Raw genomic sequence first — 24757 nt, forward strand, 5'->3', positions numbered from 1 at the left:
TGGTTTATGAACGTGCATCTATGCACAGAGTAGGTGAAGTGACGTGCAAAGTTAAGCTAAGGTCTGGAGTAAGCTAGCTTAGGCTATGGGGACAAAATATTCACAATATCCACATTTCGTCACTTTCAGTCTCACCTTTGGCTCTATTAGTACAAATAAAAGAAAGATGACTATAATGAATTTGAAAAATGAAATACCACTGTAATTACAAATGTATTTAGCTTTAAACTTAAAGCAAAAAAACAATAGAGTAAATGGGCAGTAGGCAGTCCCCAGTTATCTGCGGACTTGGTCATTGGCGATCCGGTTTTATGGCGTTTGTCTAGACAATTTTCAGCACCATAATAGAGTTATGGTGCCGATACATACCTATCACAGGCACCATTAACCGTTTATCGGTGCCATACCTGGTTATCGATGTTATCGATGTCATAAATTGCCAATTTTTTTTTTTATCAGAGATTTTTGCTTATTATCAAGCTGTCGGAACGGAAACCTCCCCACAACTGGGGACTGTATGGTATGTATTGAGTAAAATTTAAATATAAATCATGTATAGTATTTACATTCTGCACAAGCAGTCATATATATAAATATATGATATACACATGAAAGTGACAAAAAAATTATATTTCAAAAATTATATACACATGTAAGTGAAATAAAAATTACATTTCAAAAGTTATGTGTGTGATAACATTGAAGGGTTTGGAGCAAAAATGGTCACAGCATTTGGCAGTGCCTTAATCTTCATTGGACGAACTTCAAAACTTTCGCTATCAATATTGAATTCCCTTTCTTCACCCTGTAACAAATACAAGATACTGAAATTTCTCATCAAAAATAGTCTAAAACATATAGGACTAACATGTGTATGCTTGGCTAATTCTACAAAATCATAAAGCAATATACTTATTCTAATAAAAGGAAATACCAACAAACATTAGTATACAGTATGTAATTCAATACAATGTGCAATGTTTAACTAAAAATATGTGCTCCTCTACACTGTTATTAAAATTTTATCCAAACCTCTGCAAATTTCATTAATGAGATATGCCCTATTAATATAGCTCACATGCACTGAAAATAGCATAAGGAATACTACTTCCACTTATTTATCACCCACCTTTTGATTCTTTGTATCCCCCGTTGGATGTATAGTGATTTCACCAACAGAAACTTCAGAAGCATAATTCTTAATTTTATTCCATTCTCTACTCCATCCTTCTTTGATAAAATCAAAGGCTCCTGTATCAGTTGAGCCTGTTGAAAAACAGAATGTTCTACATCAGTCTCCATAATCAGATTACTTACTGTCAAGATACTGTAGTATATTTATCAATCAACTCTTTAGATGTCACTGAAAATTCAAGAAGTTAAGAGGGCGCTGTGGCTATTACAATTACATAGCAATTAAAATGTTAAGGTCAGTATCAACCTGACCAAATTTTTCGTCTAGAAAAGTTTCTATTTCATTTTCTAGACGAACTCAATAAGTTTGATAACAATATCCAGTTCACTTTAGAGAAAAGTAACAATAATAAACTGCCCTTTTCAGACATACTCATACAAAGAAAAGAAACAGGATATGAATTCAGCACATATATAAAGCCCACATACAAACTCATATATTCATTTCTTCTCTTTTCACAGTAATGATATAAAAATAGGGGTTCTAACAGGTTTATTTCTTAGGGCAATGAGAACGTGTGACCCTTGCAAGATAGAGCAAGAAATAAATTACATCGATAAAAGCTTTGATGCATTAGCATACCCGGAATGTTTCAGAAAAAGGGCACTCAACAAAGCTAGAAATTTTTTTTAGAGCAAATGTAGAGAGTACATGGAATAAAGAAAACAAGAAAATAGTTGCCCTCCCTTTTATGCCTACAATGAAACAAATCACTTCAAAAATGAAAGAAAGTAAATATAAATTTGTATATACCTTTGATAACAGCGTAAAAAACAAAGTATGTAAAAATAAATTGGAAGGAGAAGACAGTAATACAGATGATGTAGCGGGGGTATACATAATCAATTGCAACAATTGTGGAGACAGATATGTGGGGGAATCAGGTAGGGGAACAAGGACTAGAATCCAAGAACATTAAAGGGCAGTACAGCTTAACTCTCAGGGGAGTGCTATAGCTAGGCACTGTTGGGAAAATGACCATAGGATGGATTTCAAAAACAGTAGGCTTATACACAAAAGCAACAAAATTAGTCACAGGATGGTAGTAGAAGGTGCACTTATCAGAGATTAAAGTAATTGAAGGAAACAAAGGTTTTACCTCAGAAAATCCCATAGGCCGTGATTGATATTAAAAGAAGCTAAGATTGACCCTGCTGACCTGGAGATTAGGTTTTCTGCCAAACAGACTTTTGGTGACCACTCCCTTACCACAAGGGTTAATCCCATTGGCCATCAGCTCAGGATATCAGAGCGACAAGAGGGGATTGGCAACTCTCAAGGAAACCAAAACAGCCATCACATAAATGACAGCTCAACGAGAAGAAGTTTCAGAAGACTGCTGGGGCTTGACCCATCCTGATATCCCAAACATCTCTTGAAAATGGGCCACAGATAGGGCCTGAAAGTACTCGAGTGTGGAGTGAAATTAAATGTAAATACTCAAAAGTAAACAAGTTACAAAGTGATTTTGTGGGTTTCTTTTTCAATAAGGTTCATATCCTGAATATATAAATTTTCATAATAGAATTTATTATTTGTATACTTACCTACTGTTAAATTTAGCTATATCTCCCCACCGATTAGGCGAGTCGGCATTCAAACAAAAAAGTTGAATGGCTGCCCGGATGACTGTCTAGTTTACCTGTTCTCCACCAGGTGTGTTTTGAATGTTTTAGCTCGTCAGAATTCTCCTTGATAGCCCACTAAGTTGTGGGGAGGCTGGGTGGGTCTACTTTAACAGTAGGTAAGTATCCAAATAATAAATTTTATTATGAAAATTTATGTTATTTGAGATGAATCTTACCTACTGTTAAATTTTGCTGATTCCCACATTAAGAAGAGGAGGGTGGGTAGTGCAGCTAGACAAAATTCCGCTCAGCCATTCGAGCTAAAGGTTTCTTATACAAAACCCAAAACATTCTCACCTGATTTGGAATCCTTGGAGGATTTTACTACCACCAGAAGTTGGATTCTATTCAGGGAGCAAGGCTCTCATAGATATGCAGCAAAGAGCAGCCTTGCAGAGAAAATTGCTTCGATTCAGCCAGGATGAAACGCAAGCGGTATGAGGGACCTCTGTGTCTGGGTCCAAAAGCCCTATAAAACAACAGTCACTTAAAATAAATACCTTTACAATATAAAGGTACACTCCTATACAAAATTTGTACCTTCACGCTCCCCAAAATATTAAAACCCGGGATTTAAACAAAAGAGCCTAAAGAATTGCTCTTTTTTTCAGTTCAGGAAAAGACTACCCACTACTAGTAGCGGATTAAGGGCTTTACTGTTTTCAAACACAATTCTGTATACTTAAGGTAGTGATCGGGCAAAAAACTGAATTATACTTCTACTGTGACACATCAATCCTATTCTGGAGCGACAAATTGACTTAACACTAAATGAAGTTGCAACTGCTGTGCACATTATGAATGTTTAACTTCAATTAAGGTAGAAGATATGGAGCTAATTCTCATGCACTAGCCTATCTAATATGTCACAGAGGACCTTGTGTTCCTTGACAAAGTTTCTAAAAATCACAACACAAAAGGTTAACTTGCCTCTTCCAGGCTTAATCTTCACAATACTTTCTAGGTTTTCTAAACACACAAAACAAAAGTTAACTTTGCCTTCCAGTTTAACCATTCTAGGTTATCTAAAACCACAAAACAAAAAGTTAACTTTGCCTTCAAGCTTAACCATTGGCAAAAACAGCTGGGTTTTCTAAAACCACAAAACAAAAGGTTGATTTTTGCCTCTTCCAGGCTAACCTTTGACCACAACATCTGTTTTTCTTAAAACCACAAAACCAAAGGTTAACTTTGCCTCTTACAGCATTTACCTTTGACAAAGATGTTCAAGGTTTCTAAAATGATGATAAAAATGTTCTAATTTTAACCTTTAAATTTAAATGTCCCAACAGAATAGGGAAGTTTCCTCTTTTTCCTCCCCAAGGGCTTACAATGGAATTCTTACAGGGAATTGTAAAGCATAGCCTTAACATCACCTTCAGCTCTAAGGCAGAAAGCTAAAATAGCATTCCCTTTACACCAGCTTAAAGAAGGGTGCTGACAATAAATTTACTTAGTAACCACTGCTAAATAAAAGGTTTTACAGTAAATTCAGATAAAGTTTAGACCCGCATCTAAACTCCAGAGAGAGACTGATATAGAGATGAAGGGGCTTCAATCTCAACACCTTACAGTGCTGGTCCTCAGCAAGATCTAAAGTTACTTGATGCAATACCGAGGAAAGTATGTATGGAACGATAACTTTGGAAGTAGACAGTGAAAAGTCTTATCTAATAAACAGAAAACATTGACATCCACAAGGTTCCAGGTGCTGAAAATTCCTCCAGAATGGTACCCTCAGCAACACACAGACCACTGCTTCTGACCCCAGGCCATGGCAGTTTTAAATTAAGGACAGATCCTATGATAACTTGAAAATCTTGTTATTAGGAGGAGACATTCTAACATCTCCTAAACAGTTAAGGAGATGCCTATGTAAATGGAACTGTATAGAATTGTGTAGTAGAGTTGATTTCTTCTAAACGGAAGAATGAGACATCTACCAAGAGCATTGGAAATTCTGAAAATTTGTTGCCCTGAGGCTACAAGGGCTCTACAGGAGACTAAGCAATTCTTGAACTTGAAATTGCTCAACAGAATTCAGAGTAGATACGAGGGGCAGGCCTATGAGTCTGAATTAGGCAAAATTTACGGAAACATCCACTGCCAAAGCCTGAGGGCCAACAAAGTAATAGTAATCATTCGGATGTCCCTGTTCATCTAAATACTAGAAAGTCTAAATGAGTGCTCCTTAAATCCACGCCAAGTGCCAAACTTATGGATATAAAGGCCCTTGTAGGCAGTTGTTCTTCCTGAATCCCCAATTGCTAAAACACTGCCCTTCCACAGAATGAATGATCAAACCAATATTTTGTTTTATTTCACTCAAAGCAGCAAACTTCCCACAATGACTTTCTTTCTGACTGGGAATAAACCTGCTAAGCATCCTGATGTCTTTCCACTGCCCTGACATCTAAAAAGTTTTACCAGATGTAGTGTTGACCATTCTATGTTGCATGAAAGTGTAATGACACTAGTTAAACTCTGTGCTGCATGAAATAGGGAAAAGACAAAAACTTGGACTTAGGTTTAAGAACAAAATGGACAATTCCTGGCTACAGAGTCCCTCCTACAGTCCTGGACGCAAAGTTGGTTCTGGATTACTTACAAATTTAATGAACGTTATTTGTAAGTTGTAATTCTTACACTGAACCTGTACATTAATTGAGCATGATTATCTGAAAATATCCTGTGAGGCCATGTTTCCTAATGAGGAAAAGCCCTTACCATATAGCAAGTTTCTTTCAGGTCTAAAATTCTTCAAGCAGCACATGCCTATTCATCTTGACCGACAAGCATGCATAATTAAGTATCATCCCCACATCACTAGATAAGAATGGGGATATAAAGAATTAACAATATAATGCATAGAAAATGGGCCAGAAGAAGCAAAAGGTCCTTGGCCTTTGGAATAGTGTTGACAGAGTTGGCTAACTTGAATAACTGATTCAGTAGAAGTGTCTTGCTCCTAAAGTCGACACCATCTACCAATGGGTAACAAGTCCCTGACATAACTTATAGAGGGCTGCACACTAACCCAAACAAAGTGGACAGAACAGCAATTCCTTCTAGTAAAAACGTCTTGAAGGAACTTGCATGACTGTGGATATATGGTAAGTGGAATACATTCTGCATGTGTACCACAAGTCTGACCATTCTTTGGCAAGGCACTAAAACCATGCTAGAAAACCAACAAGTATATGGGCAGACACTTACCGTTATTCAGTCTCCAAACGTCCAAGAATATCTCCAATTACTTATGGGTGTCTTCCAAAAGAATTACCCTTGGACCATCATTCCCTCTATATACAATCTCCTACTAAAAGAGACTTATGAGAGATTTCTGCTGAAGACAAGGAAAGCTAAAAGAGGGAGATTAAACCAGTGGAGGACAAACAAAAAGAATTACAACTGCCCTTCACCGTCTCCACCATATAAAATACTGGTCCCAAGTCTCTCCATGTATGTTAGGAGGCTGCAATTGTCCATATCCCAGAACCTGAATCTGCACTTATCCCCGAAAGGTATAAAATAAGACTACCAATAAATAGATAATCCCTTTTCGCCTTAAATCAAGCTGCATAATCAGACAGGAAGCGAAAGTGTTCTCACTCCTTCCAAACAGAGTGAGTATAAGCATGAGGACATTACCCTGCAGCATCAGAAATGAGTTACTTGTTTTATTTACTTGCTGGGTTGGAGTCTCCACCTCTCTAAGAAGTTGCAGAGACGAGACAACATAGATAAAAGGTAATACTCAAGTTAGACTAAAAATCCATCAGCATGCCTGTCAGTCTCAAGTTCATTTCCCCACAGGAAAGAGAAAGAAAGAGAACCTCCTACTAAAGACGGTTAAAGGACCAATAAGCGTTTTACAGCAAAAGGCGGCCTTCGGCGCTCTCCACAGCGCCAAAATATGCTAAGATAATTAAGATATATTCTCTATGTGGCCTATTTCCTCAACAAAATGAGAATACAGCAAGGCGTAGTGTGGCAGCAAATGCCAACTGGCCCAAACAAGTTCCTCCAACTCCATTCAAACTCTTTTTCCATCAGTGGGCAATGGGAGGAGACAGCTGCCGACAGGAGCTTAAAGGATTGCTCTTTCTCCGCAACCCATGGCGACAAAAAGCGACACTTGTTGATAATAGGTGACAGCAGCTGAGTGCTGAATCGAATCCACCATGACTCAATGAGAGGAAGACAGTTTAAGCGACTCAGGACTCGGCATGAGTCAACTGCATTCACACAAGTCAACAATGTCCACAGCAGGGTTCCCAGATGTATCAGACCAAATTATCGTACCAAACCTCTTCATAGTATCGTATTTTGATTAATAATCGTTTATCTTATAGAGGGTCAAATTATCGTACTCATAAGATAATTATCGTACGTCTGGGAACCCTGGACCGCAGTAGAATATCTAACTCGGCGAGAACTTTAGATATTACAGACAGTGTAGACTTGAAAGAGAAACATTAATCGAGGCAGTAGCAAGAGATTTGCTGATAGCTGAAGAGGAAGCACGCAAAGAACGAACACAAGCATTACGAAGAAAAAGGAATATGCTAGCAGACGAGAACTTATAATAACCAAAACATGAGAGATAACCAGTCGACATATCTAAATGTGTAAAACTCGCTACAGATACATTATCATTTCAATAAAATGTCTATACCTACATCATATATTATTAAGCCTATGCATGCTAACACCTCAAACTAGGTGTTGAAGATGACAGAATGCGCCTACGGAGCGAGCATTAACACTTACCGGAACAGTCCTTATGTGAACACTTTAATGGTCCTAGGCGATCGCTTTAGCGGGCCTTTGGCGAACACTTTAAGCGAGATTCAGACCATGAAAAGGGCGAAGTAGGTATTGGAGGGCACAGAATCCCATCGTCCCAAGAACCGACCCGGTTCCCTGGCAGTGGACGTTTCCAACTGTTGCAGGACAGTATTTGGCTAAAGCTACGTACAGACAAGGGCCCCAACACCTTACTTCTAACAGGGAACGTGAAAATGAGCGCACACTATGGAGGGATTCAAAATGTTCCCGTTATGAACTCAGTTCAAATTGTATTAGAACTAAAAATAGGTTAATGTTCTAACTTCTTGTTATGCTTCTCCTGAACTGAATGGGGAGCAGAAGGAGGAGCTACAAAGGAAGTCAATACTAGCCTACTAAAATGCCTAGTCTGAGTAGGGATAGCCTAACAGGTTTAAGTCCTGACCTAACTAATTGCTTTTACAATCTATTAGTTTCCAGTCTTTCCTGACATATTCAGGCATAAATTTCTCAAAACAATTCCCTACATTCTTCACATCTAGTAGTTCCAAGATCACACTCTGTACCCTTGTCTGTACAAAGGAATGTTGATCAACTTCCAATTCACCATCCTGGTTACACCAAAAACATTCCTACATAGCCTGATGTTATTGGTTTTGCTTCTGGTGGAAGATATCCCAGGAAAATGAAATTACAATACTGTGAACAGGTGTAAAACAGCCAAACTTCACAGAATACCAACAATTGCCTAGCAGCAATGGTGGCAAGGAGAATTCTGACAAGAGCTAAAACATTCAAAACGCACCTGGTGGAGAACAGGTAAACTAGACAGTCATCTAGGCAGCCAATCGATTTTTTTGTTTGAATGCCGACTCGCATAATCAGCGGGGAGATATAGCTAAATTTAACAGTAGGTAAGATTCATCTTAAATAAATAATATCAACTCATATTCATACAATTACATAAAAAAAAAACATGCTAAAGCATTCAAGGAAAGCAAACAGCACATCAGGCAGTCCACACAGAGGTTTTCACATGATGGTGACTGGAAGTTAAGTAAAGTGCAAAAAGAGAGGTGGGTGGGGCTTCCCCCTTACCTGTTGATAGTTAACAACTTTGTCTGAAAGTTAAACAACTGTTCCAGCTCCTGTTCATGAGCTATGCAAAGAATGGAGGTTTGTATTGTGTGGGAATAAATTTCAATTTTTGTTTCATGCAATAAAATTGAAGGAAAGTACCAAGGAAGTCTTAATAACTTGTCAAAATTTTTACAGAGAATAAGGGGAATCCTAGACAATCCTACAAAAGGCAGACTAACTAACAGCTCAACCATCACAACCACTACTAACCAAAAACACAACTTCATCTATTTTAGTCAGTAATCAGTTATCCTCCAGATGACTAAGAGAGTACTATTTTCATGGATTCAATCATAATTTTCCTTCATTTTCATTATTCATATTTATTATTCATATCAATGTGCATCCAACTAGCATTTAGGTCTGCTGTACATATTGAAGTTACTTCTCAGTAGCTTTCTTTTGGAAACAGTATTCTTATTTTTACCTCTGATAATCCATAAATATTAAAAAAAATTTTTAGCGGTATTGCCATGAACAATACCACTGAATCAAACTATAAGAATCTCATTGGCCTGGTCCAAAGGACTTGTTCCAAAATGAAATGTAAAAGTCGGAGCAAGACAAAGTTAAGATAGATAGCAAGCTGAGATGAAAAGAAAATATGAATGAAAAGTAAATAGCAGAAAGCAATGCCACTTAAGATACACCAAAGGCAATAGCACTCTAAGGAAACAAATGACCTTAAAGAAAAATGGGTGAATTGTCAGAAAATTCCATATACTTCATAGTAAAAACTATGCAACTGAAAAAAAAGAAAAACTTACCCATTTTGAGAAGAAGAGAATGTCCTGGAATGTCTAAGGTCTCCAAGTTATTCTTTGTAAACACTGCCACATCACACACATTACTGAGTGAAGCTTTCTGTATGGTGCCACATTCCTCATTGATTATATTACTATAATCCATTTCTTCTTTATCTGTTATAAGGAAAAAATATAAGGATCATAGTACATATTCACTGCAACCCATTTAATATCACTCTGAAGTGAAAACAGATGCACTGTTAAGTATAGAGAATTGCCATGTTTCCAGGATGTCATTCTTTTAAAGAAGTTTACCACTGAAATGAGGAATAAATATGTTTCTGCATGATACTGTGAACACTAGGAAAAATAGGTTAATAAACAAAATTTAAATAATAGATGATATTTAGAAGAGATGCAACTGGAGTGTGGCAGAACAACAACTAAAATAATATCAGATCTGGAAATAGCAAGTGAAAACTATTAGTGGTGTTCGGAAAATTAAAGAAAAAGAGCAAAGTATAAAATGATGACCATTAGAAATGAAAGAATGTGGAGAATTCACTTCACATCTAACCCAGTAAAGGAGTTTGATATAAAAATGGTAATACATTGAGGATGCTGCAAAGAAACTGAAGAGACTGGTGAAAAAGTTGGAATGTGGAGAAAGCTGAAAATAAATGTCAGCAATAATTAAGTCATGCAGGCACATGGAAGTCAAAATATAAAGGAATAAGGTATGTTATTATAATTGGCAGAAAAGCTATAGATTTATTCCCATACTGTACCTACACAGAGGTAATCAATACAGATTATAGCACAATGAAAGAGCATTTCAAGAGATGCAGCTCTACAAATTTTGCAGAATAGAAGAGAATATAGGGAGACATGAGAAGTGTAAACAATAATCTCTCGATTATCTAAATAAATAGAACCAAGGCCCTGTCACATCAGAGCCAAATCCAGATAAAGTTAATTAAAAAAAACTCTAAAGGGGTACAACAGCAACTCTGTATTTTTACTCCATTGAACTTATTAATATGTACTGCATAAGTATAGACATCCAATATGTTCATGAACAACCACTATCACACTTTAAACTGAAAACTTAATACATAAGGAAATTAGCTAGCTTATTTTCCTTTATCTGTAACAATATATACACACTGCATAAATACACCACAAAGGAAAAAAAAGCAAACTCCTTTTTAGATTTCTGTAAAAGAACATTACTGAGATAGCTTTATCTGTCTGTTCTCAGATCTTAAAATCACCTGATGCTAGAGGGCTGCAAATTGGTATGTTGATCATCCACCATTCTCTCACCATATATACCAAATTGCAGCCCTCTAGCCTCAGTAGTTTTCATTTTAGTTAAGATTAAAGTTAGCCATAATCGTATGTCTGGCAACAATCCTTCAGGCCAGTCCTAGGGGAGCTGTTAATCAGCTCAGTGGTCTGGTTAAACAAAGATATACTTAATGACTGCACTGAAGAAATGTAAACACATTTTTTTCTTGTTTCCTCTTGTATGCAACACTCAATAAGGTAGGTTGCACTGCCAGATAAAAATTAGCATCACTCAAAGAAGCGACTCGTAAGCTGTAAGAGGAGTCTCCTTATCCTCTTCCTCATCTCTCTCCGTTGAAACTGGGGACAAAATAGTTTGAGGCTGAGCAGGAGGTGTCAAAGTTTTCATAAAGCCAAAGATACTATCAAACTTACTTTGAATTGCCGCAATGGACGAATCCGAAATTGTTGAAGTTCAAGATACTGCACTAGTTGCAGTTGGTTGTTCCAAAAGTACAGATGGGTGCTCAGGCACTAGGCACCAATGGGTGCTGGGGTGGTTGAGACACCAATGGGCACTCAGGCGATTGCAGTGTCAATGGGCACTCGGGCGCTTGTGGCACCAATGGCTGCTCCGGGGCCGAAACCCTCTCTTGAAAAAGCACTGGTTCCAATACGAGAGTGTGCCAAAGATTGATCTGGAAGAAGAGAAGACTCACATACCAGTGTAGGCTCCTGTGCCAATGGGTGCTCCTGCATCAATGAACACTTTTGCGCCAATGGGTGCTTTTGAATCCCTACAAACATCGTAGAACACACAATACCCTCCTCCATACAATATGGTTGCACATGCACCGACAGACACTCAGGTGCAGACTGCTTCTTGGAGCCAGAGGCGAAAGTAGAGCAAGAATGTGGAGAGGAAAGCACAGGAGGATAAAGAACCGGCACCAACAGATGCTCAGAACTTTTCCTTTGTGCTACCTTTTCAGACTGGTGTCCAAAGGATAACTTCCTCGACAAGGAATGAGATTTAAATTGCCCTTGAGGAAGGCTAGCAACTTGGGAAAAATGCTCTGGACTTTTCCAGAAGCTAAAAGAAGGATGTTGGTCTTCTTGTAAAACACTAGTCTTCCTAAGGGGGGCAGGAGAAGACGATACGTTACAAGTCCTCCTTTTCAACAGACGAGACCCATGTACAAAGCGCCACTGGCGTCTGGGGTAAGACTCATCAAAGTTCAACCTGATTATATATTGTATAATTGTTATGGGTATAGATAAGTGTGATTATATATTGTATAATTGTTATGGGTATTTTATGCATTGTTGAAATATGGTGGGTGTCCTATATATAGACAACATGTGGTAGATTCTAGAAGGTGTCTGTTGATGTATTTAAGTTGTGTTGTGACGTCATAGGCTGTGACGTCATAGACAAGATGGCGGCGGCGTCGGCAGGATGTAAACAATAACACGGGGCAGTAGAAAGCACGTGTTGGTGGTGTGTGGTTGGTAGGGGAGAGCTCTCTGTCTGGTAGGAGTTGTTTTTTGGGTCGTAAGTCTTGTGGTGCTGGTGTTTTAAGGTGATTTCTGGAGTGTACTGGAGTTGGAGAAAGCGTACAGGTGGGTAGATTATTCATTTTTATAGAGAAAGAAAGGAGTTAGGCTAGGCCAAAATTCAAACTGGTAGCAGAGCGTGGTTGATCAAAGATGCCTGGATCCGACAGTGAACAAAGGGAGACTACTAGATGGAGAAGGGAATGTCCTAGGTTTAGCGGGATACAAGAAGAATACAAAGAATGGAAAGGTCAAGCCGAAGATTGGCTATTGTTGTATGGAGAAGATACAAAATACCCGGCGATAGAAATGAGAATGAGCTTAAAAGGGAAAGCCCGAGAGCTAGTGGAAGCATTAGATAAAGATAAACTTACTGGTACAGAGGGTCCAAAGTTAATCCTAGAGAAACTAGATAAAGCCTATCTAAAAGACTCGGTAATGGAGAATTACGGTAGAATAAAAAGATACCTTCTAATAAGAAGAGAATCTAGTGAAAATATGGCGGACTATTTAATTAGATACGAGAAGGCAGCATCTGAGTGTGAAAGAGCAATGGGGAAAGGCCGCGCTTTGAAGGCGAAGTCAAGGGGTATCATGTAATAGAGCAAGCAAATCTCACGGAAAATCAAAAACAAATGGTATTATCGGCTTGTGGGCAAGAAAAGCTAGAGTACGGAACAGTGTCGCAAACAATGAAAAGACTATTTGAGGGATTAGGGACTAAAGAGGAACGGGAATGGTGGGGTTCGTCAGAAGGCAATGCCAGTTCTGGGAGAGGGAGGGAAAACCAAAGATATCGGGGAAGATGGAACCGAGGAAGGGGTGGTAGAAATCCTATAAACAAAGAAGGGAAGGTAACAGTATGTGCAATATGCAGCTCAGAATGGCATTGGGCTAGGGATTGTCCTCAGAATTTTCATAATAGGAAGAAAACTGAAACAAGACTAGAAGAAAATAAGGTAAAAACAGAAAATGGGACAGAAGAAGAAGAGGTTTATGTAGGAGAAGTTAATAAAATAGTGGAAGCATCATGGGAGGTGGTTGATGCAATTTTGGACACAGGGTGTAAATCAACAGTTTGCGGGGAATTGTGACTAGCACGTATTGTCATGGATTTGAGTCAGGAAGAGTTGAGGAGAATGAGGGACACTAGGACAGAGTCTAATAAAGTGTTTAATTTTGGTGAGACATCTTATAAGTCCAGAGGAATAATAGAAATACCTGTGATACTAAAAAACAGAAAGTTTTATTTGAAGACGGAAATTCTGCAAGGTGATATACCCTGGCTGATAGGTAAGCAAACCATGAGTAAAATGGGTATGACCCTAAATTTGAAAGAAAATTGTGTCATAGTAGAAGTATTAGGGGGAATGAAAGTAGAGTTAAGAGAAGACGAACAGGGTCATTTAAGAGTGCCTATAAGGAGGAGGAAGGTAGAAGAATTATTACTGGAGGGTTGGAAGGGAAAGAATCCGAGGGAAATTAAGAACACAATGAAGAATTACATTTACAGTTTGGTCATGGAAGTGGAGATAAAATATGGAAGCTAACAGAGGAAGCACAATGGAGTAATGGGTTAATCGAAAAAGAAAAAGAGGAAATAAGAAAGTTACTAACGGAACTGATTAAAAATTGTGAGGTTTGTAAAAAATACAAAAGAAACCCCGCCAAACCGGTAGTAGGCTTTTCTTGGAGTAAAACGTTCAATGAAGTTGTAGCGATGGATGTGGGAGAGATAGAAGAGAGAAAGTTCTTGGTAATAGTGGATATGGCAACGAGATATTGTCAGGCCTGTTGGATAAAAGATAAGAAACCAGAAACTATAATAAAGATACTTTTTGAGTGCTGGTTTGCTATATTTGGAGCACCCTCCAAAATATTGTCAGATAATGGGGGAGAATTTCAAAATGAAAAAGTAAGGAGGATGGCAGAAAAATTGGAATTGTTATACATTGGATGTCAAAACTGCATATTTACAAGGTGACGAGATACAAAGAGAAGTGTACTTGAAGCCACCAAGGGAAGATGGTTGGAGGGGATTATGGAAGTTGAAGAAAACAGTCTATGGGCTCAAGGATGCAGCAAAAGCATGGTATTGTAAAGTGGTGAAAGTAGTGAAGGAGCTTCAAGGTGAGAGAAGTAGACTAGAACCTAATATATTCTTTTGGAAAAAGAACAATAAATTGGAAGGCATTTTGTGTACACACGTAGATGATTTTTGCACTAAAGCAGGAGTTTCAGGGGAATGTATTAGAAATTATGTAGAGGGTAAAGAGTTGGAGGACGAAGGAAATTAAGAGGGGAATACTAGGTTAGGAAACAGTCGGAGGGGAGGGAGAAAGAGATAAGTGTGATTATATATTGTATAATTGTTATGGGTATAGATAAGTGTGATTATATATTGTATAATTGTTATGGGTATTTTATGCATTGTTGAAATATGGTGGGTGTCCTATATATAGACAACATGTGGTAGATTCTAGAAGGTGTCTGTTGATGTATTTAAGTTGTGTTGTGACGTCATAGGCTGTGACGTCATAGACAAGATGGCGGCGGCGTCGGCAGGATGTAAACAATAACACGGGGCAGTAGAAAGCACGTGTTGGTGGTGTGTGGTTGGTAGGGGAGAGCTCTCTGTCTGGTAGGAGTTGTTTTTTGGGTCGTAAGTCTTGTGGTGCTGGTGTTTTAAGGTGATTTCTGGAGTGTACTGGAGTTGGAGAAAGCGTACAGGTGGGTAGATTATTCATTTTTATAGAGAAAGAAAGGAGTTAGGCTAGGCCAAAATAAAATTCAAACAAACCATCGAGGAGAGTTGAGACTCCTTAGAGATGCCTTTCCAATGGCGCTCTGTTACGGTCTTGGACTTTTCAACAGTTCTGACTGCTCATGGGCAGACCTTGCTAACCTCCCTTGGGCTACCAGTATGACTCCTCCCAGGGGTTGCGGCATTTGACAGGGACCTTTGCCTAGGAGAATCAGCAGGACAGACAGCCACCTCCTCCACAATACTAACACTGGCACTCACTTTATCACCTACCTTCTCCATTAGCATCTTAACAGATGCTCCTAAAGTCTCCATCGCCTGTAAATAATAGAACATTTTAGGCCTACTCATGCTTTGAGACTGGCAACGGCATCTGGTTAGAGTACTAGAGAGTTAGGGTTAGGATTAGGTTGATAAGAGAGCGGGAGAGTTGAACAAAAGAGGAAGGGGAGACAGTACCAACAGTTATATTCTGACTATCTAACTGTTTCTTAGCATTTGCTCTAGATCTAGAGGCAGCCTTCTTTTTGTCTCTTTCTAACTTACTCAAATGGCTAGTTAAGGGGGCCGGCCGGCTAATGCCATTTTTTAATGACAGGACTTTGATATTCATACCACTTGATAAGGTGACTTGGGACATCTCTAAACCACATAAGATTTTCGCCTCTGACCTTCGGTTTTGTGACGCCAGGGTGATTTATCTTGAAAATAACCATTTTTCAAATTCTATCTCCTCCCTTAATATTTAATATTAAGACCTGGGATTACTACCTTATATAGACATGATGTAGACCTCCAATCGAATGAGGAGTTTTTTTTCTAAAAGTCATTTTTTTTGCTAGATATGAATTTTTCATTATGGTAAAAAAATAAACCCTATAAATCAGGAATTTTTTTTTTTAAAGATGAAAAAAAAAATTGGAAAAAAGGGCTTTATTTGATTGTTCTATACTGTAATGTCTTTCTGAGTTATATACCAAATTGCAGTGCTATAACTTTAAAACTAAGTGAGAAGATAGATTTTGAAGGTCAATAAATACGTATAGTTTTGAGATACGAGCATTCAAAGTTTTCCTTTGTGTTTTCATAAAAACAATGTTAATAATTATTATTATGAATGCATATTTCTGTTTTGGTTATTAATAAACCAAAACTATGTTATGTCTCATAATTTAATCATAAGTGATGATCCCTTTGCTCATATATCGTAGCCTGGGGCACTGCGTCAGGCAAGATGGGGCACTCCTTCCTATGCATCTCTCTCTCCCTCACTAACTCGCCTTGTTTCATCAAATTTTCTTCTTCTGTATGTTAGCGAGATGATTTCCTTGTGTTTTCCTCTTTGGCATGATGAAATTCTTGCCGAAACAAAGATAAACAAACGTAAAAGCAAGAGAATGTCAGAGGTGGAACTCGAACACGTACTCTTTTTACAAAGACAATGTTAATAAATCATGATTATTATGAATTTCATATTCTTTTTTGGGTATTAATAAACCAAAAATATGTTATTTATCATAAATGAAGATCCCTTTGCTCAACGCCGTAGCCTGGGGTACTGCACGACATGTGCGTCACGCAAGATGGGGGCGTTCCCAACTACGCACCACCTCCCTCTCTCTCTCTTCACTAACTATGCTAATATCGCGTATATTATGATATTCTGTAATCATATTAGAGCGAATCTTCTTCATCTTTATGTTAGCGAGATGTTTTCCTTGTCTTTTCCTCATTGGCATGTTGAAATTCTTGCCGAAACAAAGATAAACATACATAGAAGCAAGGAAATGTCAGAGGTGAATCTCGAATGTGTACACTACTAGAAGTTTCTCCTCGCACTGGAAGCCGTAAACTGACTAAGTTCCCTCCTGCTGCCTCATGGAATCTCTACAGATGCCATTGCTCACAATATCTTTGACAATAATTATAAAAATTTACCATAACGGAAGAAATATTGAATTTTCTTGTACGGATCAATGTTTTTGGCTTATTGAGTTACGTTTACTAATTACCCTGTAACTATGAATGTAAGAGGAATTTTGACGAAATATTTTGTATAAATATTCTCCATTGCCAAACAAAGCTCCATGAATTTTTTCATGACTTTGCATTTTTTCCCCTATACCCCCATATATAAGAGTTCCGGCCAGCCCCCTTAAGGTCCTCCATGTTTTGTCATCCCAATCAACACATTCCCCACAAGTCAAAGTCAGTGTGCAAGTTTGCCCCTACACTCAATAAAAACTGAATAAAGGTCATAACAGGCCTTAATGAGCCTAGTATTGCAGCCTTTGCTGTAATACGTAGTACTATGAGAGCCAGTATCAGACATGCCTAATACTTGCTAACTTAAAACAAAAGCAAAAATTTAACTATTTTTCCAAACTCCTAACAATAGCTAAATATTTCTGCCAAAAAGGCTACCAAATTCAACAATGTACTTCACCAAACATCCACAGATATCAATAGGAAGTAACCGATTTCCCAAATTCCTGCTGCTACTGAACTAGCTGTTGACAGTGCCAGCCAGCAGAAACAAATGAAAATCAGTGCTGAGTTGGTTCCTCTCTCCCTCAGTAGTGGGGAGGGGGTGTCGCCTAGCCAAAACAATATAGCGCAACTGGGAATTTTCAAAATTCTAGCTGCCAACAGTTAGAAACTATAGCTATGTAACTACTTGGTAAGTTGCATACATAAAACAAGCCTTTCTTTTTGTGAGCTTTCCAGTAAACAATCTTACTGCTGCTCCCTTCCTATGGTGGCCAGCCTTCTGACCCCTCCCCCCACCTTGAAAACTTTTCCCAGCCTACCACACACCTCCATAACCTTTCCTCAGTATGCCTATGAATTTAAGCAGTATTACCAACATTCCCTTAGACTGGCACAATGTTGCCAACCATCAGAGTGCAGTTTTTCTAATTTTCTGAAATTTATATATATACATACAGTATAGGCACTCCCCAGGTCATGTCAAGTTTGGGTTATGTTGTCCAGGACTTATGACGCTTGCCTCACTGCACTGTTAACCACGATTTTTCAGCACCATAAGTGGATTTACGGTGCCGTTGCCCGGACTTACAGAGCTTATGGCACTGTAAGTGCTATTCATTTCCATTATAATTATGATGCTTTGGGTTATGTCTGCTGTAAACTGGGAACTGCCTGTATATATCTTCGGGGATCCAGCTGTGTCAGGATAATGACAAGGTTCAGATAGGTTGAACTGGATAATTGAGGGATTGCTGTAATAAAGGACTTGACAAAAACTGTTCTCATTTAAGTGAGGTTTGGCATTTGAATGTGGAACAAAAATTAGGTCACTGCTACGGTGAAAAGCCAGCAAAAAGATTAAAAGTGAGCAAGGTTCAGGAAATGAGAAATGAAACCTGCAGTATTTAGATGACTAAGCAAAAATTTTATTATCAATGAGAATTTGGATCTCAGTGTGTTCAAGAAGTTTATCTATGCTGAGGGAATAAGAGAGAATAGGCAGGTAAAACATTTCTCTATGCTGAAGGAATAAGAGAGAATATACTGATAAACAGAGTTTATAATTTAGATATGATGGGATGGAGTGGAGAGGGAAATAGAACATACAGGGTAACCATGATAGAAGTGATCAAAAGGAAGGTTTTAATATCCAAATAACACAAATATAGGGAAGGGAGAAGAATACTCCAGCTACATTTCAAAGACACATTTACTATAGCAGATGAAGCTTCCCTGAAGATTTATGATATACAATACTGCATCCGTAAGGCTAACTTGACTTTTTTTCAGATGGTTCATCATCACATATGCAGGTAACAGGAGTGTTAGCAACCTTTCTTGTTTTTTCTATCACATCAATTAATTTTTGTGGAAATGATGTACTGCAAAAAATATATACAATCCAGAAACCTACCTTCAGGTACAAAAGTTTTTGTTCGAGGAAGATATGCCATCCACCAACGCTGAGGGGCTTCAGGTTTCTTTACCTCTTCTACCTTTACAACAGCACGACATCTAGAACATCCAGGGCAAGGCTTTGAATATTCTACATCAGCTGAACAATCCCAAGATATATCTGTTGTGGTTAAATCATGAAAAATATAAGTTCAATCAACTTTAATAAGTTAACTTCAATTAACAATATTTATATACAAGCAAAATGTTGATGCAAAATTTAAAGTTTTATAAGAAAATTTTAACAATAATTCCAAAGGAGAAATTGACACAACACAGGAAAAAACAATTATTGCATATGAAAATAATAAATATCTTGCAGTAGGTAGCAAGAGGCTAACAAAGAAAATAAGGAAATTAACTAGTAAAACAATGTATTAAAAACAATGAAAAAATCTACAAAACAAGAGTAACTTAGTATGGTATTCCTCAAAGTAGGCTAGAATCATTTGTCAAAAATTGGTAACCCTAAACCATGTGCTGTCACCCAGCAAAATTTCCTTCAGCATAAGGAAAAAAAGTGGTGTGGTTGAGATGGGTAATAAGATAGCAGACTAATTTGCATACCTGAGAAACATAAATATGATATTGTTATGATACAATAAAGTTTGTTCATACTTACCTGGCAGATATATATATAGCTGTATTCTCCGAAGTCCGACAGAATTTCAAAACTCCCGGCACACGCAGTGGTCGGCCAGGTGGTAGTACCCACTCCCGCCGCTGGGAGGCGGGCGTCAGGAACCACTCCCATTTTCTGTCAGATTTTTCTAGTGCCACTGTCTCCTGAGGGGAGGTGGGTGGGCACTTTGATTATATATATCTGCCAGGTAAGTATGAAAAAACTTTATTGTATCATAACAATATCACTTTGTTCATGAACCTTACCTGCCAGATATATATATAGCTGAATCCCACCTTTGGAGGAAGGGGGAGACAGACTCGGATTTTGGGAAACAATTCCATTTACATGATTGATATCTTGGTTCCTTACCTGTTAGCATAGCTGACTTCGTGAGTACCGTCACCCAAGTCTGCTTCTGCTTTACTAGAGACTCCAGCAAGGTAGTGACCTGCGATGCTGTTGAGTTCTAGAGGATCTGTCAACTGGGGCGTGACCACAAAACAACTAGATCCTACATTATAGACCTCCAATTTTTGGGTAATGCATTTCTAGAGGTGCCAGCAAGGACGTGACCTGTGTAGCTGGTGCGCTCTAATGAACTGTCACGGGGAGCGTGACCACAATGTGACAGATCATATAGGTGTTGATTAGACACCGAATGCTGTTAATGCTTCACTGGAGGTGCCAGCAAGGACGTGACCTATGTAGCTGGTGCGCTCCAGATGATTTGTCAACGGGTACGTGACCAAATGTGACAAAAACATTTTACCCTACTATGAGGGCGAAGCAAAAACATTACCACCTGACCTAGCCTATCTAGTTAAACTTCGTATAACCAAGGCTAATGGAGGGAAGGCAGCCGACCCAAGACCACAATAAACTAAACACCTAAATAAGCATAATAAACTAAAAATAAAAAATAAAAAGAAATAAAATTAAAAAGTCCAGACTAACATATTATTTCCTAAATGATAGGAAGAGTGCTACTCTCTGTCCCCAATATAGTGTCTGCTGCGACATATGGGCCCAAAGAGCAACAGTTCTCGTATGTAGTCCTCACCTCCCGAAGGTAGTGAGAGGCAAACACTGAATTACTACGCCAAAATGTGGCATTCAAGATGTCATTAAGTGCCATGTTCTTTTGGAAGGCTACCGACGTAGAAATAGCCCTCACTTCATGCGCATTCACCTTCAACATTTTCATATCACTGTCTTGACAGGATGAATGCGCTTCCTTGATGGTGTCCCTCAAGAAAAAAGCCAAAGCATTCTTCGACATTGGTAAATTTGGCTTCCTTACCGAACACCACAAGTTATCCGAAAGACCTCTACAATCCTTAGTCTTCTTTAGGTAGAATTTGAGAGCCCTGACAGGGCACTGAACTCTCTCTGGCTCGCGCCCAACGATTTCGGCCATCCCTTTAATTTCGAAGGTCCTAGGCCAAGGGTTGGACGGATTTTCATTTTTTGCCAGGAACGTTGGGCTCAAGGAACAAACCGCGTTATAACCTTTAAAGCCCACGTATTTGCTAATCCCTTGCACCTCGTTGACTCTCTTTGCCGTCGCCAGAGCAGTCAGGAAGATAGCTATTCTAGTAACATCCTTCAGGGAAGCCGTATGCATAGGTTCGAATGGACTGGACATGAGGAACTTCAGAACTACATCCAAGTTCCAAGACGGCAACCTGGGTTGTTGAACCTTCGTTGTTTCAAAAGATCTCAAGAGATCGTGAAGGTCTCTGTTGTCCGCCAAGTCCAGGCCTCTGTGCCTAAAGACAACTGAAAGCACACTCCTATATCCCTTGATTGTAGAGACTGCAAGTTTTAGATCCCTTCTCAGGTATAAAAGGAAGTCAGCAATCTGGCTCACAGAGGTCGTGGTGGAGGAAATGCCGTTCTTCTTGCACCAACTCCTGAAGACTGCCCACTTCGATTGGTACACTGCATTGGATGAAGCTCTTCTTGCACTGGCGATAGCTTTCGCCACTGACCTAGAAAAGCCTCTCGCTCTGGCCAACTTTTGGATAGTCTGAATGCAGTCAGACTCAGAGCGGAGAGGTTTCTGTGGTACCTCTCGAAGTGGGGCTGTCTGAGTAGATCTGTCCTTACTGAAGCGTCCTCTGGGAAGTCTACTACGAAGGCCATGACCTCTGTGAACCAGTCTCTCGCCGGCCAGAACGGGGCGATCAAAGTCATTCTCGTCCCTTCCGACGCCACAAACTTTCTCATGACTTCCCCTAGGATCTTGAACGGGGGAAAGGCGTACAGGTCCATCCCCGTCCAGTCCCAGAGAAGTGCGTCTATCGCCACTGCCGCTGGGTCGAGTACTGGGGAGCAGTACAGTGGAATCTCTTTGTTCTGACGTCGCAAAGATGTCCACTAGCGGACGTCCCCATAACCCCCACAGCTCTTGGCATACCTCCTGATGCAGAGTCCACTCGGTTGGCAGAAGTTGACCTCGTCTGCTGAGGAGATCTGCCCGGACGTTCTCTGCTCCTGCTACGAACCTTGTAAGGTTCGTGACGTCCAATGCCCTTGCCCACAGCAAGATCCCCTTTGCCAGGGCAAAAAGGGACCGAGACTGTGTTCCTCCCTGCTTCTTCAAGTACGCCAGAGCTGTGGTGTTGTCCGAGTTGACTTGTACTATTCGATGAGAGACTTTTTCTTGGAAAAACTGGAGAGCTAAAAAGATGGCTGCCATTTCCTTTAGGTTTATGTGCCAGGACACCTGTTCCCCTCTCCAGGTGCCTGACACTTCTTCCCCCCCCTAATGTTGCTCCCCACCCCGTGGTGGACGCGTCGGAAAACAACACTAGGTCGGGGCTCTGAAGCTTGAAAGACACGCCCTCCGACAACTTCACTGGATCTAGCCACCATTTTAAGTGATGTTTTACCTCTCTTGAAATTTTTAAGCTCATATCCAGATTCTAGTTTTCTTTCCAATTTTCCTTGAGAAAAAATTGTAGCGGTCTGAGGTGCAGTCTCCCCAAGGAAACAAACTTCTCCAGCGAGGAAATGGTCCCCAGCAGGCTCATCCATTCCCTCACCGAGCACGAATCTTTCCTTAGGAAGGCTGTCACTTTGTCTAAACATTGCTGCTGACGTCCCTGGGACGGAAAAGCTCGAAAAGCCACTGAATCCATCTGAATCCCCCGATACAGGATGGATTGGGTTGGAATCAGATGTGACTTTTCGAAATTCACCAGTAGTCCCAGGGACTTCACCAACGATAAAGTTGTTTGAAGATCCTTCAGACACCGCATTTGAGTGGAGGCACGAATGAGCCAGTCGTCCAGGTACATAGAGACTCTGATATTTGCAAGATGAAGCCACCTCGCCACGTTCTTCATTAAAGTCGTGAAGATCATAGGGGCCGTGCTCAATCCGAAGCAAAGCGCCCTGAATTGATAAACTGTCCCTTTTAGGACAAACCGAAGATACTTCATCGACTGTGGATGGATGGGGACGTGGAAATACGCGTCTTGAAGGTCTAATGAAACCATCCAATCGTTTGGTCTTAAGGTCCCAAGAACTGAATGAGGTGTCTCCATCTTGAATTTCTGCTTCTGTACGAACCGATTCAGACTGCCCACATCTAAGACTGGTCGCCAACCTCCTGACTGTTTTGGCACCAGGAATATCCTGTTGTAGAAGCCTGGGGATTCCAGGTCTATGACCTGTTCCACCGCTCTCTTTTCTAACATCTGCTCGAGCAGATCGAAAAGGATTTGTTGCTTCTCCTGATGGTAAATAGGGGATAAATCCTTGGGTGTCGTGCACAGTGGGGGAGGTTTCAAGAAAGGAATCTTGTACCCCCGCTTGATGACGTTGAGCGACCAGCTGTCCGCCTTCCTTTCTATCCAAGCTTTTGAGAATAGTCGAAGCCTGGCTCCTACTGGTGGCTGAAGGATATCTGGTTCATTTCTTTCCTCTGATCTTAGCCGAGCCTCTGCCTCTGGAACGTGTACTTCCTCGAGAAGATGTTCTCGAGGAAACTCCACCTCGAAAGGGCTTCTGCTTCTTGAACGGTTGCGCCCGTGCCGACGTAGAAGAAACAACCGTACGTTTTGCCGACTGAGCTAGGAGGTCTTGGGTAGCCTTCTCTTGTAGACTGACAGCCAGATCTTTGACCATAGCTTGGGGAAAGAGATGGCTCGAAAGAGGCGCATACAACAATTCTGCCTTTTGAGAGATAGAGACCGCCTTTGCAGTAAAACCACAATAGGCCGCTCTCTTCTTCAAAATCGAAGTGCAGAAGTGCGAGGCCAACTCCTCCGAACCATCCCTGATGGCCTTGTCCATGCATGCAAGCACGCTGGACAGCTCCTCGAGGCTAAGCGAATCATGACTACGCGACCGGTTATCCAAGACCCCTAAACACCAATCCAAAAAGTTGAAAACTCCTATCGTACGGAAGAGTCCCTTCATATGATGGTCCATCTCAGAAAGGGTCCAGGGCACTTTCGTCGTCGACAAAAGGGATCTCTTCGGTGCATCTACCAAGGTAGCGAAGTCACCTTGGGACAAAGAGGGGGCTCTCAAACCTATCTCCTCCCCTGTCTCATACCAAAGACCTGCCTTGCCTGTCAGTCTTGAAGGGGGTAGGGCGAAAGCGTTCTTGTTTCGGGCTTTTCTTGACTCCATCCAATTCTGCATTTTCTTAAAAGCCCTTTTTGTTGATAATGAAGTAGCCATCTTCAACAATCCTGGAGTCTTGATAGCCTTAGACGATAGCAATTGTGAAGGAGGCGACTGCGGGGCTTCAGATTTAAACTTCTCTTCAAAGGAGGTTCGAAGCAATTGAACCAAAACCTGGTAATCTGAAGATACTGTTGATGATTGTTCTTCAGTTAATTCCTCCGACAAGTTTCCTTCTTGAGATTCATTACTATCCTCCGAATCTCGGCGAATGTCTGAAGAAACATTACGTCGTGCGTCCAGCTGCGCGCCATGCCTGGCGTCAAGCCGAGCGTCCAGCCGAGAGTCCTGCCGAGCGTCACGCTTGGCATCCAGCCGAGTGCCCCGCCCGGCGTCGAGCCGAGCGCCCAGCCGAGCGTCAGGCCTGGTGTCAAGTCT

The 24757-nt window shown here is 40.1% G+C and overlaps 1 protein-coding gene across 1 annotated transcript in view; it reads right to left on the bottom strand.

The window, feature by feature from the left end:
- Positions 1-200: 200 nt before the first annotated feature.
- LOC135198807 (acylglycerol kinase, mitochondrial-like) overlaps positions 201-24757 on the bottom strand; it is a 120386-nt gene continuing 95829 nt past the window's right edge. Inside the window, exons 6-9 of the mRNA XM_064226764.1 lie at positions 19016-19177; positions 9522-9674; positions 1130-1266; positions 201-805 (exon numbers count right to left, since the gene is read on the bottom strand). Of these exons, the coding sequence (XP_064082834.1) occupies positions 683-805; positions 1130-1266; positions 9522-9674; positions 19016-19177 (575 nt within the window). The 3' untranslated portion in view covers positions 201-682. The remainder of the gene's footprint in view (positions 806-1129; positions 1267-9521; positions 9675-19015; positions 19178-24757) is intronic.

The sequence above is a fragment of the Macrobrachium nipponense genome, chromosome 22 (genome assembly GCF_015104395.2).
Source record: "Macrobrachium nipponense isolate FS-2020 chromosome 22, ASM1510439v2, whole genome shotgun sequence".
NCBI lineage: Eukaryota > Metazoa > Arthropoda > Malacostraca > Decapoda > Palaemonidae > Macrobrachium > Macrobrachium nipponense.